The sequence below is a fragment of the Camponotus floridanus genome, unplaced genomic scaffold (genome assembly GCF_003227725.1).
Source record: "Camponotus floridanus strain SB8 unplaced genomic scaffold, Cflo_v7.5 scaffold199, whole genome shotgun sequence".
In the NCBI taxonomy this organism is placed as follows: Eukaryota; Metazoa; Arthropoda; class Insecta; order Hymenoptera; family Formicidae; genus Camponotus; species Camponotus floridanus.
In genome coordinates, this window is record NW_020229324.1 from 1 (window position 1) to 15996 (window position 15996).

The window sequence follows — 15996 nt, forward strand, 5'->3', positions numbered from 1 at the left end:
GAGAGAATTTCAGCTGCGTCGCATTTCATTCCGTGAGTTGCCGCGGGTTACGCCTCAAATTCTCGTAAATTTTCGATAAATCTCGCAAAAAGATAGATTTTCCAGTAATCAATGATGCAATTGACAAAAGTGCGATGATCTTATTAAAGTATATTCTGCGCGAAGGAACGGTATTTTGTAAAGATCTTGTGTCTTCATTTCTTCCGCTGAATGTGATGAAAAGGTAAAATTTACACACATATTAGCTCTTATTTTTTTTTTTGCAAATATACATACATTTTACATTTCATTTCATACTAACATTAAATGTTACATACATACAGTTTGTACACTCACTTTATATTTCATTTTAATACTAATAATAAAATTTTAAAGTAAAGATTTAACAAGTAGTAAATTTAATTATTACATGTGCTCGTAGGAGTCTATTCAATACAGCTTGCGAATTATTTTGCGCGTCTATGAATATCATCAACGAAACTACCCTCATGTCCGAAAAATGCATGTGCAATGGAACGATTTGGATAATGGACAAATGACAAATAAGACAAACAGTAAGATGATATATCTTTAATTTTACATCATTTTAGATAAAATTTGAAATTTATTTGATATGAAATCAAAGAATGGAAAGTTACTTTTTAAAAATAACTAGATAACTAACCGTTATTGAGTTAAAGCTAGTTATTATTATTAGTTATTGATTTTTAAAAGTAATTAGTTATCACTATTTAAAATAACGATTCTTTCTCCCTTTTTTCATTTTAATACTGAAACGAGATAAAAGTAAAAAAATTTTTTTGAATAAAAACCTTACTTTTTGTACTTTTTGTAATTTTTTATTGAAATATTAATAAGAGCAATAAATTTTTTATTTTAAATTTGCAAAACTATAAAAATTTAGAAGAAAAGTCTTAAAACCTAAAAGCAAATAAATTTTGAATTTTATTAAATTTATAAATACAGTCACACAACACAAAATTATATTCTTTTTGTACTTTTAATTTTATATTTACAAATTTAATATGATAATTTACACTTATTTGTTCTTAAAATGCATGAAACTATAAGGACCATTATATTTAGATTAATACATAGAATTAAATCACAAAATATATGTTAAAAGAGGATGTTAAGAAGAAGGCAATTTTGTCTTTCAAAAATGTAAATAAGAAGAAGTGTAGTGTTTTTTATAAATTTTGATATCATCAATATAATAAAACAATCAAAAAATTCATGGATTTAAAGAACATTTGACAATTGAGTAAATACATAGTGTATTTATTGAAATTCAGGCGATGTATGAAGCTATCACAAAACATATCCACGTGAGTTTTGATTTCAAACACACTGCCTAATAAGTTAATTGATTTTTTAATCAAAATGTAAAAACAAATAGAAAAAAGTGTTAAAATTCAAAAAATAGAATTCAATAAAATATAAAATAAAAATAAATAAAATTGAAATTAAAATAAGTAAAAAGTAAATTAAATAAAAAATCCATTAAAATATAAAATATAAACAATAATAAAAAATAAATAATAGAGGTATAAGATTCGAACATATAAAATTAACAAATTAATTTCAATAGCAATACGAGTCGAGCGTCGATGTTATGACATATTTATTTATTTATTATACAAACAAAGGCATAAAACAAATATAAAAACAAATAAAGGCATAAAACAAATATAAAAAAAATAATAAAAAATAAAAATAAAATTATACGAAAGAATAGCGAACGTTTCGACTCTATTTTTGGGTCATCTTCAGCGCAAATGTGATGATGTGGTAAAAATATAACAAAGGTGTTACATATCTGAATCGATAAAATAGGATGCCGTCCAAAGTAATATTAAATGTCTCGATATCTCATTATCTTGACGATGCTTCCAGACATCGAAGATAATGGCGAGTCTAGGAGACAAATGGAAACAAGTCCACATCTCCAAAGACAAAGAACGACTAGTCTTTAACAGATAGATGTGACTAATTTATAAACGGTAAAGTGAGTTAAAGGATATAAAAATGTACACATAGCAAAGTCGCAGACCTGTTATGATAGAAAACTAAGTTAAATCTTTGACAAGTTGTTTACAATAGTTAAATAAATTTCGGGTAAGCGTTCAGTGTCCGTTTGCAAATTTAAACCATTTTTTGCCTTTTTATATATAGTATTTCAGAAATTAATCTCTTACTCAAAAATGGTTCACGATCTAAAATCTGCACATCCTCCCAATTAAAGGCATGATCAATATATAAAGAAAATTAAAAAAAAAAAAAAAAATAAGATCGACATATCACCTTTTTGTTACAATTCCGGGCTCGAAAAGAAACGAATCTAAATGGAGAATGAATTAAAAGTAGCAAAAGATTTAATGAGAGTTAAATCAACTTAATCTTTTTGTTATATGACATAATAATAAGATTATATAATGGACAGTTAAATTGATTTATAGAAGCATTGTAAAATGATTCAGTTTAGATAATTAGACATACAGAAATAATCTTCTCTATTTCACTCTTTAACATTCTACTCCAAACACGTCTTCCTACTCATTTTACATTGGGTTTTTGTAGTCCTTTCATCTTAATTTATTCCCTAAATCTCTTCCTCTCGCATTCAGTTACTTCTCTTATATACAAACACAAAACATACCTTCTTTCTCGCTCTTCTCTTCTAACAACTCACACACGAATTCGTTTTATAATAGCTCGTCCAAATTTCTATAAATACATCATATTCTTGTTTAATTTTCAGAATATTCCTAAGCCCTACAAATTTTTTAATAGTTTTATCATATTCAGAAGGTCAAAATCTACAAAAAACACTATTCATTTTACTTACATATTTGAGAGCCACAACCGGCTTTTTTAAAAATTATTTTTATTCTTTTTAATATTTATTTTTTTCCTTGTATAAATATTCCTTGCATCATCCGAATTTATTATATGAATATCGGTATATATATGATGATTGAAGATTGAATACATAAAATATTTGTCGATGTCATAAATATGTTCAAAATATGAAAAATAACATAAATTCGTTATTGTTACTAAAAAAAGTAACTAATGTATGTGACAATTTGTTACCATTAGGACTATCGCACATAAAATTGCATAGCTGCATATGCATATCATAAAACCATATGGATCAATGAGCATCATACTTATGCTTATAATATGTTAAGTAAGTCTATATATAAAATGGTGGCATAATTTTCGATGCTTATGTGCGATGGCCTTTATAGTTACAGAAAAAATGTAACGTTACAGATCCGTTTTATGATAGGTATAAAAATGATTGTTGTAATCATTTAAAAAAAATAAATAATTTTATCGAATTTGATGATTTTGAAATATTTGATCAAGATTATGATCTTTGGCATTGAAATTGGCAAAATCGTGTCAGATATATTCCATTGGTATCTAAATATATATCTAAATATTTTTGAAATATTATATTTAATCAATTATATTTATCAAAAATAAAATAAAATCACTATTTAAAAATGTATTAAAAAATGCGGCACAAATATAAAAGTTTGTAAGAATTTGTAAGAATTATGAAACATGTTACATACAAATTTTGACAATCATGTTGCGTGAAGAATCTTGTTGTATTATATTTGTTTAATATGATAAGTATATATATATATATATATATATATATATATATATATATATATATATACAGGGTGGGGAAAAAGTATGGAAGCAAACAATTATTTCCGAAACTATTCATTTTTCGACAAAATGTCTTAGACATAATTTTTATGGTATGAAAAGATGTATTATGTGGCATAGACGGCATGACCTTGAAATGACCCTTACGAGCTGCATACAAATAACGTAAAAAATTTCAAATGGAACTCGTCAGTTTTTGTTACAGATTCTTGTAGCTGATGTCGAAACGTTTACAAAACACTGCATATGAGCCCCATTCCCTTAAAAACACTCTCAGTTACGAAACAATTGTGATACAAACAATTTGTATGCACATTGACATTGCTTACTGATTTCGCATCATGACGTTCAGTTGCGTCCACTAATAACATGTAATTGTACCTGTTGTCATATGATACACTGTCTATGAGTATTCATAGAATTTTTTTGATTTCTTGATCATCGCTACCTTATTTATTATTATCATTTATTTTATCCTTAAAAAAGTAGTGTCAATTGGTATACAAGTTTCGGATATTGTGTTTTGAAAATTTGCTATTTTTGTCGTTTTCTATCATAGGAATTGTTACTGATTTTCATTTCTGTAATTTCAAATGTTATTTTCACGATGGCCCGATTAACAGAACGAGATCGAATATCGCTGTTGATGATGCGTGGTTGGGGTGAGAATGAAAGAACTCACGATGAAGTTACAGTTTTGTTTAATGAAACTTTTCGAATCGGACAACCGGGCATAGTAAGATCTACCGTTGCTAAGACAATTCAACGATTTAATGAAACAGATTCCGTAAAGGATAAGCCAAAAGTAGAAGATACGAATTATCACAATTGTTTCGTAACTGGGAGTGTTTTTAAGGGAATGGGGCTCATATGCAGTGTTTTGTAAACGTTTTGACATCAGCTACAAGAATCTGTAACAAAAACTGACGAGTTCCATTTGAAATTTTTTACGTTATTTGTATGCAGCTCGTAGGGGTCATTTCAAGGTCATGCTGTCTATGCCACATAATACATCTTTTCATACCATAAAAATTATGTCTAAGACATTTTGTCGAAAAATGAATAATTTCGGAACTAATTGTTTGTTTCCATACTTTTTTCCCACCCTGTATAATGGATGTTTCAGACCATCCGTACACCTCTTTTAAAATGAAAATAAATGGCTTTTATCAAAAACCGCGAACAATTTTTAAGTAAATCGGGTAAGCTCTATCAAATAGCGATATTTTCAACTTTTAATTCCGACCGGCAATACATCATCCGGATCGGAAGGTGAATTTTTTTAGGGGAACATGGTACATTTTATTATTTTAAAATTGACCTTGAAAGTAATTGTGATGAAATAATCATCTTCAAATGTTAAGATCAACAAAGGCCTTTTTAGGAAAAACGTTCGATACAAAAGTTTCTTATTTTTTCACGTACAATTCGAATCTGTAATAAAAGTACCATATTCCTTTAAAAAAATTCAACTTCCGGATGGCGCATTTCCGGTCAGCATCAAAAGTTGAAAATATAATTATTAGAGCGTACCGGATTTACTTAAAAATTGTTCGCGATTTTTTATAAAAATAATTTATTTTCATTTTAAAAGGGATGTGCGAGTGGTCTAAGACACTCTGTATGTATATATTTATACACACACACACACACATACATACAGGGTGTCCAAGACCATTATATATATATATATACATATATATATATATATATATATATATATGTCTGTGTGTGTATGTATAATCGTGAGTGTCGACAATTTAAATCGATAATCTGGAATAAATGTATATAGACAAGCCTTCAAACCTGGACGATGACGTGGCAAATCCTAATGTGACGAGTAATAACAAGTCGGCAAACAGTGATCTATACCAAGCCTTATTTCCAATTTATTATATCAGCAAAGTGTCCGGTGTATTTCCAATAAGATTTGTCCGACACGTATCTGGCAGGTATCAAGGCCGATTGAGCATCATCGATAGCAGTTACAGGTGACAATGAACCATCAAATCGATTTATATCCCAATGTAGATAAAAATCAAATTTAATTAAACGTTTTAATATAAATATATATGTGTGTGTGTGTGTGTGTATACAGTGATTTATTTGGAAAAATTGTCACCTTGTTTATTTTGTAACTAATTTTTGTAAAATATACGAAAAGGAGCTATTTTCTCCAAGAGAATATCGATACGATAAATTCAATGATGTTGTCTTTCATCTTCTTCATCGTTGTTGCTTTTCAAAAAGCTTAAATGACAATAAAGGTTAAGTGAGTACATCATTTTAAAATTTCTTGTGATTTTCTTTACAATCATGTTTGTTTTTTTTTAATTTTTTAATTTGAATATTTTCTGAGAAATCATATTTGACATAATAAAGATGATTCCAAAAATTCTAAATAAATATGTTTTAGAAAATATCTGCTAAAGTAGTTATATATTTCTGTATAATTCTTTACCAAATTATTCATATTTTTCAATGAAATTTTATATAACAATTATATATATAATAATTATAGATAACAATATTTTTTACAATTTTTAATTGTCCTCATACACAATAAAACTATTCTAGAACCCGTCAAAAGTATACATCTAAAGAATATATTGTATCCCTTCCATGAACTAAGCCATTCTTGATAAGAGTAGAAGTAACTATTCAGCTACACAAAATTCCTACAAAAATGGATTGGAGAGAAGATGAATAAAAAAAAACTATCGATTTTTAACTCACCTGAATTTTTTTCTGTAAAGGCATTTAAAATCTACTGTTTATAAAACTTTATAGAAAAATATAACGATTTATATTAAATGATCGTATAAAGAAATATGTATAAAGCTATTCCTTCCAACGGATGTCTTTCAAAATGTTCGTTTAGTTTGAAACTCGGTTTTATTGTTACTTAAAAAACAATAAAAAACATTTTTAACATTTGTTATAATAAAATCCCAAAGTAAATAAATTGTATTCTAAATTTTATTTCAAATTATTTTGTACCTAACCCTTCTAAATACTATTTCTTGGAAAATATGTATTTAAATAAAAATAACTGTTATATAGAAAAAAACTTTTAAAATGATGTGCCATTTGATCTTTATTGTAATAGATTTTTTAAGGAAGCTACAGGAATAAAGCTATAGAGATCCCCTGACAGGACTAAAGCGGCATTCCGTTGAATTTATTACATTTATATGTACAGGGTGTTTTGTTATCATACAGCTCAACGATACAGCTCTACGATGGGTTGCCTTCTCATAGAAGCGCAAGATCGATAATGCAGGTAAAACAGATCACTCGCGTATATTTTCGACGAAGTATACTAGTTATCACGTTATCAACGCGTAATAAGCTGTTATAAGAAAAAATTAAATTGCACAGAATAGTGAACTTGTGACATGAATATTTGAAAGTATATATTTAAAAGAATGTTTATAATATTATAATATTATTATTATTATAATATAACTTTTAACATTATACATCAATAATCCTCATCTTCATATGATTGCAATAATATTATAATATTATAATTATATTATTATTAACATTATTATTATAATATTATTAATATTATTGTTATAATATTATAATATTATTGCAATCATATATATATATGAGGATTATTGATATAATGTTAAGAGTTATATTAAGTTTAAGTTTTTTTTATTTTTCTTACGCTCCTATGAGCAGGCAACCCGTATTGAGCTGTATGTTTATGAAACACACTGTACATTCTCCTTGAAAACAAAAACGATCTTTTTTTGGCATTTTTTGCTTAACTGCAAAATAAATAAAATGGAAATTTTCAAATAAATACTATGTATATGTTTATAGAGAAACATTGAAGACTTTGTACTTCAAATAGACAGTAAACAAATAGTTTCCCACTTAAACGTTTAAGAGAGAAGAAGTGACTATTATACTAGACTATTAAATACTAGAGCGAATCAAAAAGTAAGGTTTCCTGTTTTATTACAATTATTATTTATCACTTATGCACAAATTAAATTTATTGTATTAAAATATACAATGATTATTTTTCAATATAATTTTTGAAAAAATTGATGAAATTATTTTACTTTAATTGGCACAAATTTGAAACTTATCTCTCGGTAAAAATGCGTTAACGTTTAAGCCATTCTTGAATGGTATTCTGTACTGCAACATTGTGTTTCCTCAAGATGTTCTTTAAACATCTAAACAAATAAAAATTGGAAATAACCAAATTCAAGTTTGAGGAAGAATATTCCAGTAAAATATTCGAATAAAGTGATGACAAGAATTTGATGCAGAGTATGATCTGATATTATCCTGAAAAAAATTCACGAGAAAGAGGTTTTTCTAAAACGAAGTTTAGACCTCTTTCTTCGGAAAAGTCTCTTTGATGATACAGCAGTACAAAATTTTGTTCAAGAATCTTCAAACTCGTGTTAAGATGAAACAAGTGCATCTTCTTGAAAACTATATTAAAACGTAATTATTAGCTTTTATTTTAACAGAATAAGACCAATTTGTACATAAATAAAAATGTATTATAAAGAATAAAAACAGGGAACCTTATTTTTTTTTCATCCGAGTATAAAACAATATATATAAAGTTTGGAGGTTAATAAATTACTAAATTAATTTTAATATATAAGTAATATCTGTATAATATGTTACATCAAAATATAATTAAAATAATATATCGCAGTTTATGCTTAATGGCGTGCCTGATAAGTGCTCTAATTTGGGGTTTCTGGCGCGATCTCAGACGTGGATGGGAGAATAGCACCAGACTTACTTCGCGGAACGCGATAATTTTCACCGCAAGCGATGGGTTGGGAATAATGAGTCTCATGATTGTCTCCGTCATCGGTTCAATTATGCACTGGCAACAGGTGCAAACTATCATCGATAAATTGATCGATGTAAGTCTCGTTTAATTATTTTTATCACAGAGATTATCGCATTCGAATTTATCGATTCATTCATCTTAAGTGCGATGAGAAGCTGGGAATCCTCTCGCCGAAGAAGCTGCGATGGCACACCATCCTGTTAACGTTTTGCAGCCTTTCCTATTGCATCATAGTCTCATGTCTCGATGTCTGCTCGTGGAATTACAGGCTGAAGTTAAATAAGAAACTGGACAACAAAGGGCCGTTTAATTATCTACCTCTGTATTTTATGTACATAACTATTATTATGATGGAAATTCAATATGCCATCATCGTGTACAATGTGGGCCAACGGTTCTTTAGAATTAACAAGACTCTTGAAAATATCCTTAACAGCAGTAAAATCACAAATCAATTCAGAAAGGATCTTGGATTAGGTAGGTTATTTTAAACATCACTAATCATTTTTAAATTTTTAAAATACTTTTAAATCGATATACAAATTCCTTAGCTGGCGACTTTCGAGATCAAGAACAATTCATTACATACATCCGGCAAGAAATAATAGGAAATACTCGAATGTTTCGTAAATCGAAGCTCATGGATTCCATTGTTGCAAATGGTACGATTTTAACTTTCACTCTTTAAAAAATCTGATAAAAGCTAATTACGTTTGTAATAAACACTACAATATGAATAATAGCAAAAAAGAATAAATGTTAAATATATTAGAAAATAACAAATATATATAACTAAAACTGTAGCAAAATCATTTTTTAGATGGCAGAAGTTTTGCAGACAGCATATCCCAATTGGCGACAGTACACGCGACACTGTGTGACACAGTGTCACTTATAAATACTGCTTATGGCGTCATTGTACTCGTAATTACAATTGCCTGTCTAATACATCTGATCATCACACCATACGCTTTGCTAATGGATGCTGATCCAATACGTGAAACGTTATTCGTTATAGTAGAAGGATTGTGGTGTATCTTTCACATTTGGACATTACTCGTGATAGTAGAGCCCGCATATGCTACTTTAATGCAGGTATATGTAATGATTTAATTTAAATAATTAATAAATTAACATTTATATATATATATATATATATATATATATATATACATACACATATATATATATATATATATATATATATATGTTAATATTTATTAACTTAAACTATTGAAATTACAATATTATAAATGTACAATAATTTACTATAAGGTAAAAAAATTAATGTTGATAATTGGAAACTCTTCAATAATCTTGATCTTACTATATATCAGGATCAAGATCTAGAGCTAAGTTTTTTTATTAACATATTGATAAAAATCTATAATAAATCCAGTAATAAAAGTTTCATTTTTGTTATAAATCGCTAGTAAAAAGAAAAAACGATAGAATCAATGACGCTGAAAGTAGTGAGTGAAAGAAATTATCAATTATATTGCATAACAATTGGAGAATGTAAATTTAAATGTTAAAAAATGCAAATTATAAGCAAAAAGATCTATCGATAGACCTCATTTCAGTCCTTTTTAAAGTCAAATAATCAAACATATGTATTATGTCTAAAATTATTTAAAAATTTATTTAATTTCATTTAATCAAATTTATTCATTTTCAAAGACTTGGTTGATTTAATTTCATTATTCTCTAATTGTATTATATATAACAATATTATATAATTAGAATTTTTTTTATTTAATAATTAGAGACTTGGCTCAAGTAATCAAAAAATCCATTGTATCCAATCGGACGTCATACATCGGACATTGAATGCAATGTAAATCCTTCTTTAACAAGTTAAACTTTAATTAAAGTAAATTGTGAAATTGGGCCTTAGAAGTTAACTTTATGGCGATTATAAGTCAATTTTCAGGCAATTTAATGTCATGTCATTAACTATTCAATTTTTATTTTAATGTTATTTTTTAAAAACTTGATCGATTTAATGTTCTGTATATAGATACATATATGATGGAATTAAAAAAAGATTAATCACCTGCGATTGAACGTAAATCCTTCTTTAACGAGCTAAACTTCGGTTAGAATAAGTTGTGAAACTGGGCCTAAGTCGACTTATTAACTGATTGACTGTCGACTATAGTCGAGTCATTTGTCGACTGTTAGTCGACATTAAGTTGACATTCAGTCTGACTCTGAAGTCAGACTTTAGACTTATTCTATTAACAGTTGATGCTGTTTGGGAATATTCTTATTTAGCACCTGTAATAATCAATTTTGTTGCATTTACATAATATTAATAAAAGTAAGCGCAAATCTTGTTCAGTTTCTGCTGTTAATTTGCCATCAAGTTGCATGCACAGATTCTGCTTGGTTTCTGCTGGAAATCTGACATCAAATCTCACAGATTCTGGTTGGTTTCTGCCGCCGTTTATTAACAGACAAAAGCTTAATGCAGATACAGATAACTACGGTTCTGGTGTGAGATTCTAATCGAATTTGCTTCCAATCTGCTGTCAACTTGCTAACATTTTGCTTACTGAGAATACTCAATCTTCGGTGTATACAATATTTGAGTGTATACTCCCAATTTGGAGAATATATTTTCAATATTGAGTGTTTATACTTAATATTAGAGTATTTTTTTCGTAAGGGATACCAGCTCCTTTCAAATCTAAAGTTTATTACATTGACTTTTTGTTTTTTAGTTGATTAAATTTCTAAATAATTCTAGACATAATACATATGTTGATTGTTTGACATTGAAAAGGATCTTGAATAAGGTCGAAACATTTGTCGATAATTGATAATTTCTCCCACGCACTACTTTCAGCGTCATTGGTTCTATTGCCTTTACTTTTTATTAGCAATATTGATAAAAATAAAAACAGATACAAAAAACTCAGAAAGATTAAAATCATAAATCGTTTCCTATTTCTTGAAAATAATAATTAGAATGCTTTCTTGTGGACCTGCGGATTAATAATTATTTTATATTGCGATTCCGTTAATTGTACGGTTATCTTTAGGCGAAAAAAACAGCGGTTTTGGTAAGCCAATTACTATCCGTGGATCACGACAGAGAAGGTATAAAACAACTAGAAATTTTTTCACTTCAGCTTCTGCACCGTCCTTTGGAGTTTTCAGCGTGTGGACTCTTCACTTTGGATCGTACTCTCGTAACCTCAGTAAATAACTTTTATCTTTCCTTTTTGTTGCCAATTTTGGAGGTGAAAAAATAACAAAATAATATATTTTTAGATTGCTGGTGCAGTCACAACATATCTTGTAATACTCATACAATTCCAAAAAGATGACGATACAAAGGGCAGTTTCGATAATATATTGAAGAATGCCACGCAAATTCTGAGAAACGCGACGACACTTCACAATATCACAGCGGGAAGATGGGGTCCATAAATTAAGATAAGATATGCTTCTCTTCATTCTTTTTATGTTCTCGAATCTATAATGATAAAACTTCTTAAAATTTAATAGATGTCGCTCACGCATTTATTTCTAAAATATCCATGATTGAAAGAATCAAGTCTCAAAGCCCGTATTATATTACGTTGTAGACTCGGTTGCGGTTGTAGTTATGGTTTACAGTTATAGATCGACCAATCAGAGTAAAGCAGTTTGTAGACTGATATGTCAATTCGCAACTGCAATCCCAACTGCATTCAAGTTCATAACCCGTAGTATAATAAAGTATAATACGGATAATTGAATTTGCAATACACAAAGATGCAGATTTCAAATGCGATATCAGAGACTTAAAAATGATAAAATCAATAGAGCGCACACGAAATATATAACATCTTTAATGCGACTCAATTCCTCAATTAAACATAATATTCATTAATACAATGACGAATAATTTTTTTCGTCAACAGATAAGTTTAATGATAAAAAAGATATCGCGCGATGTAGGATAAAATATGGGTTTGGATCCGATCGACAGACGCGTGCGATAATGACAATTAATATCCTAATTCTCATACATAGAGTGGTGATATAAGAAACACGATCTTGTTTCGCCCGATCGTTAATTTCGATTGTTAATTAATGAAATAATGCTATCGTCGTAATCAAATTGACAATTAATAGCACTTAGTACTTTGCTCCGTAGTATAATCGTCTAACAAAGTTAGATGTCGACATCACAGCCTATCCAAAAATTTGCCACACATCACTTCTCATTGTGCTAAGTGTGGAGATATTTAAAGAAACAGATAAAATTGATCGAATAAACTTGAAGGACCTCCCTGAATTTCTTAGAGAACTATCTCCCCGAAGAAATTTTTGCTCGAGATTATTCCCAAAATATATAAAACTTCGTATGTTATCTCCCTCCCTCTCTTTCTACAATTTTTTTCTGCATATCTGCAATACATTTTGGTTCGCGTACAAATTATTAATCTAGCAATAAATATATTAAATAGCTTAGGACACTCCAGATGAGTTAGTCATGAATGCGGAGTGATCGGGAAGGGAAAATCACGTTCATTATCCATAATGCATTGCCTTTCTTCAGCTTTCCTTCTCTCACTCGGCTCTTCAGATCTATTTCTTCAATTCGCCGTTTCATCCACTGCGACGGATGGTTGAGTTTTCTGATGCGTCACTTGCAACAAATTGTTACAACAAGTGTCCTTCGTTATAGCGGGTGGCAGCTTTCACGACTTTTGACATGTTGTTAGTTGCGGAAGAGTCACTTCAGAGGAGTCCGTTGTGTGAAGATGGACCCCTTTTATACATAATTACCATCAAAACTTGTTACCAAGTACCATCAAAACTACTTAAATTAACGCGTCCATTATTTTGTATATACACAACAATCTTCTTAGAAAAATTTAATAATCTTACATTTCAATAATATTATAGTCTTATTTCAATTGTAATTGGCATCTCAAGAATTTCTCAAGAACATCTCAAGAATACATAATTATTTAATTCTACTTTAAGTAAATTATAATTTGATGTAAAAGTGTTATTTTCTACCTAACATTGTCTCCTTTCCATTCAAGAAAATTAAATCTTAAAAATCGTAAAAATATATTTGTCTTAATTCAATTATATAAAATGATTCATTCAAACAGTTTTCTTTAATTAATGCGGTATAATTTTATTTCAAGATTTCCGTGTTAAAACTAAAGATATTTTCAAAAGAATGTCCTTTCTTTCTGTGTAAATTTCTGTGTCAGCTCAATATTAATAATCTTTTCAAATATTGTAATTTCTATGTAATTTCTATGTTCTTGTAATTTCTATGTTCAGCTAAATATTAATAATCTTTATATTTAAAAAATATTTATATAATTATGCATAAAAAAGGCCCATCTTCGCACAAATGTATCATTAATATATGTTGTCAAGGTCATATCTCTAATTAATATTCCGAAGGTTTTAGCCGGCGGTCGTTGTTTATTAAAAAGTTATTAACAAAAAAATTTCACACTTTTAATGCTTTTTATCTTCGAAAATATTGATTTGAGAAAAAAAATTTTAAGTAAAAAATAAAGCCGCTGAAAAACTCTACAAAAAAGATTATATACACTTTTTTCATAAACCTACCATTTTAGCTGTGATATGAAAAAATAATAATTTTAAATACATTTAATACAATTTAAATTTATGTAGAATTTAATACAATTTAATACAATTAAAAAATATCACAAATATATGTGTACACACACGCGCGCGCGGGGTGTTCAAGAGGGGGCTTTCGGCTCCCCCTCCTACAACTACCCGTCAGTAGGCAAAGTGGACCTCGCTTTCTAGCTTATAGCATATATTCATCGTGATTGAACTCTTTGCAATGCGTCCCCTACCGACGAGATGAGTGCGGGAGGGCGGGGCCGAAAGCCCCCCTTGCACTCCCCGTGTGTATGTGTGTGTGTGTATGTACACATGCATTTGTGATATTTTTTAATTGTAATAAATTGTATTAAATTTTATATAAATTTAAATTATTTATCTTTTTTTAAATTTACCTTTAATTTACCTTTTTTGCGTTTTTCTTCGACTTGCAATTTCGACCGCTATTTTCAAGTTCCATATTCGTGTTCAGGAGATAAAAATACGTAGAAATTGGATATTCTTACCCATTATTTCATATAGGTAGGTTTTCCGAAGATTTATCTTATTTTTGTATTTATTATTTTTATCCTTCTTCAGCCTATATCTCCAAAACTATTTGAGTCCGACCCTTATATATATATATATATATATATATATATATATATATATATATATACAAAATTACTCGGAAAAATCTCTTCTATAACATATTTAAAAATAAAGCAAATCGGTGAACAAATAAAGTATAATCTTTATGTCAATATTTCTCGCATTAATTTGTTAATAACTTTTGAATAAAGAACAACCGCCGGCTAAAATCTTTAAAATGTTAATCAGGGATAACATCTTAATCACGCATCGTTAATCAGGGACAACATATGTCAATGAAACATTTGTGCGAAGGTGAGCCCTTTTTATGCATAATTATCAAATATTGTTAAAGATTGTATGAAATATTTAAAAGATGTAAACGGGCATAATATCTACTAATGAATATCTATATCTATTAATAAATTTATTTTTAGATCAGTATTTGAAAGAATTTAATAGGAAGATTCATCGTATGTATTATATTGGTTTAAGATATTATAATTTCATCCAATATATTTTAATTAGTTTAAACTAAATATTTTTGTCACAAAATTTATAATAACAATATAATTATTAATAATTGATAGGAAGAACAAATGGCAATAGAGAGCAAATAAGTAGGTGAAAATTATCATAAAGAAAACAGTTATAATAATTTAATAAAAAGAGACGCAAGCGGTGAGAATGTACAGAGTTTCAAGTAAATAGTCTGGAAATATATATAAAAGTAAAAATAAAAATAAAAATAAAGATAGCGGACGTTTCGGCTCTTGATTCGAGCCTTCTTCAGCGCAAAGATATAATATTAATAAATAATAAGGGACATACAATAAATCATAATTACTAAAACGAAGAATAAATATAAGTTATGACGAGATCGCAGAGACGTAACGTTAATAATCGCTTGTCAAAAATATTGGTCTTCATGGTGAAAAGATGTGGAAGCCTTTATTACGCGAATATGATAGAAGTAGAACAGTGGCTCGACAACAGTACCAGGTGCAGTCTAAAATTGGCACCGACAAATTATAGATATTAATGTTATAAAAGGATGAAAGAAATAAAAGTACTTACTAAGACACTGTTCTACTGTGGAACCAGAGATGGAAAGCAAACAACAAGCTTCAAACATAAAATATCGGTTACTCTCAAAAATGACGGTGAGAGGCACTTATATATACTCGAACGTGACTTTCATATTTTCGGTAGTTTGTTTATAATGTCATGATACAAAGACGGTAAACTTTCTGTGTCTGTCTACAAATTTAATTCTT

At 28.5% G+C, this 15996-nt stretch overlaps 1 protein-coding gene across 1 annotated transcript; it reads left to right on the forward strand.

The window, feature by feature from the left end:
* Nucleotides 1–501: 501 nt before the first annotated feature.
* LOC105249871 (gustatory receptor for sugar taste 43a) lies at nt 502–11968 on the forward strand. The gene is made up of 8 exons (XM_025407956.1): nt 502–554; nt 5483–5681; nt 8387–8603; nt 8674–9007; nt 9082–9192; nt 9351–9625; nt 11578–11736; nt 11810–11968. Exons 1-8 carry the CDS (start codon nt 536–538, stop codon nt 11966–11968), a joined length of 1473 nt encoding a protein of 490 aa, XP_025263741.1. The 5' UTR covers nt 502–535.
* The last annotated feature ends 4028 nt before the right edge of the window (nt 11969–15996 follow it).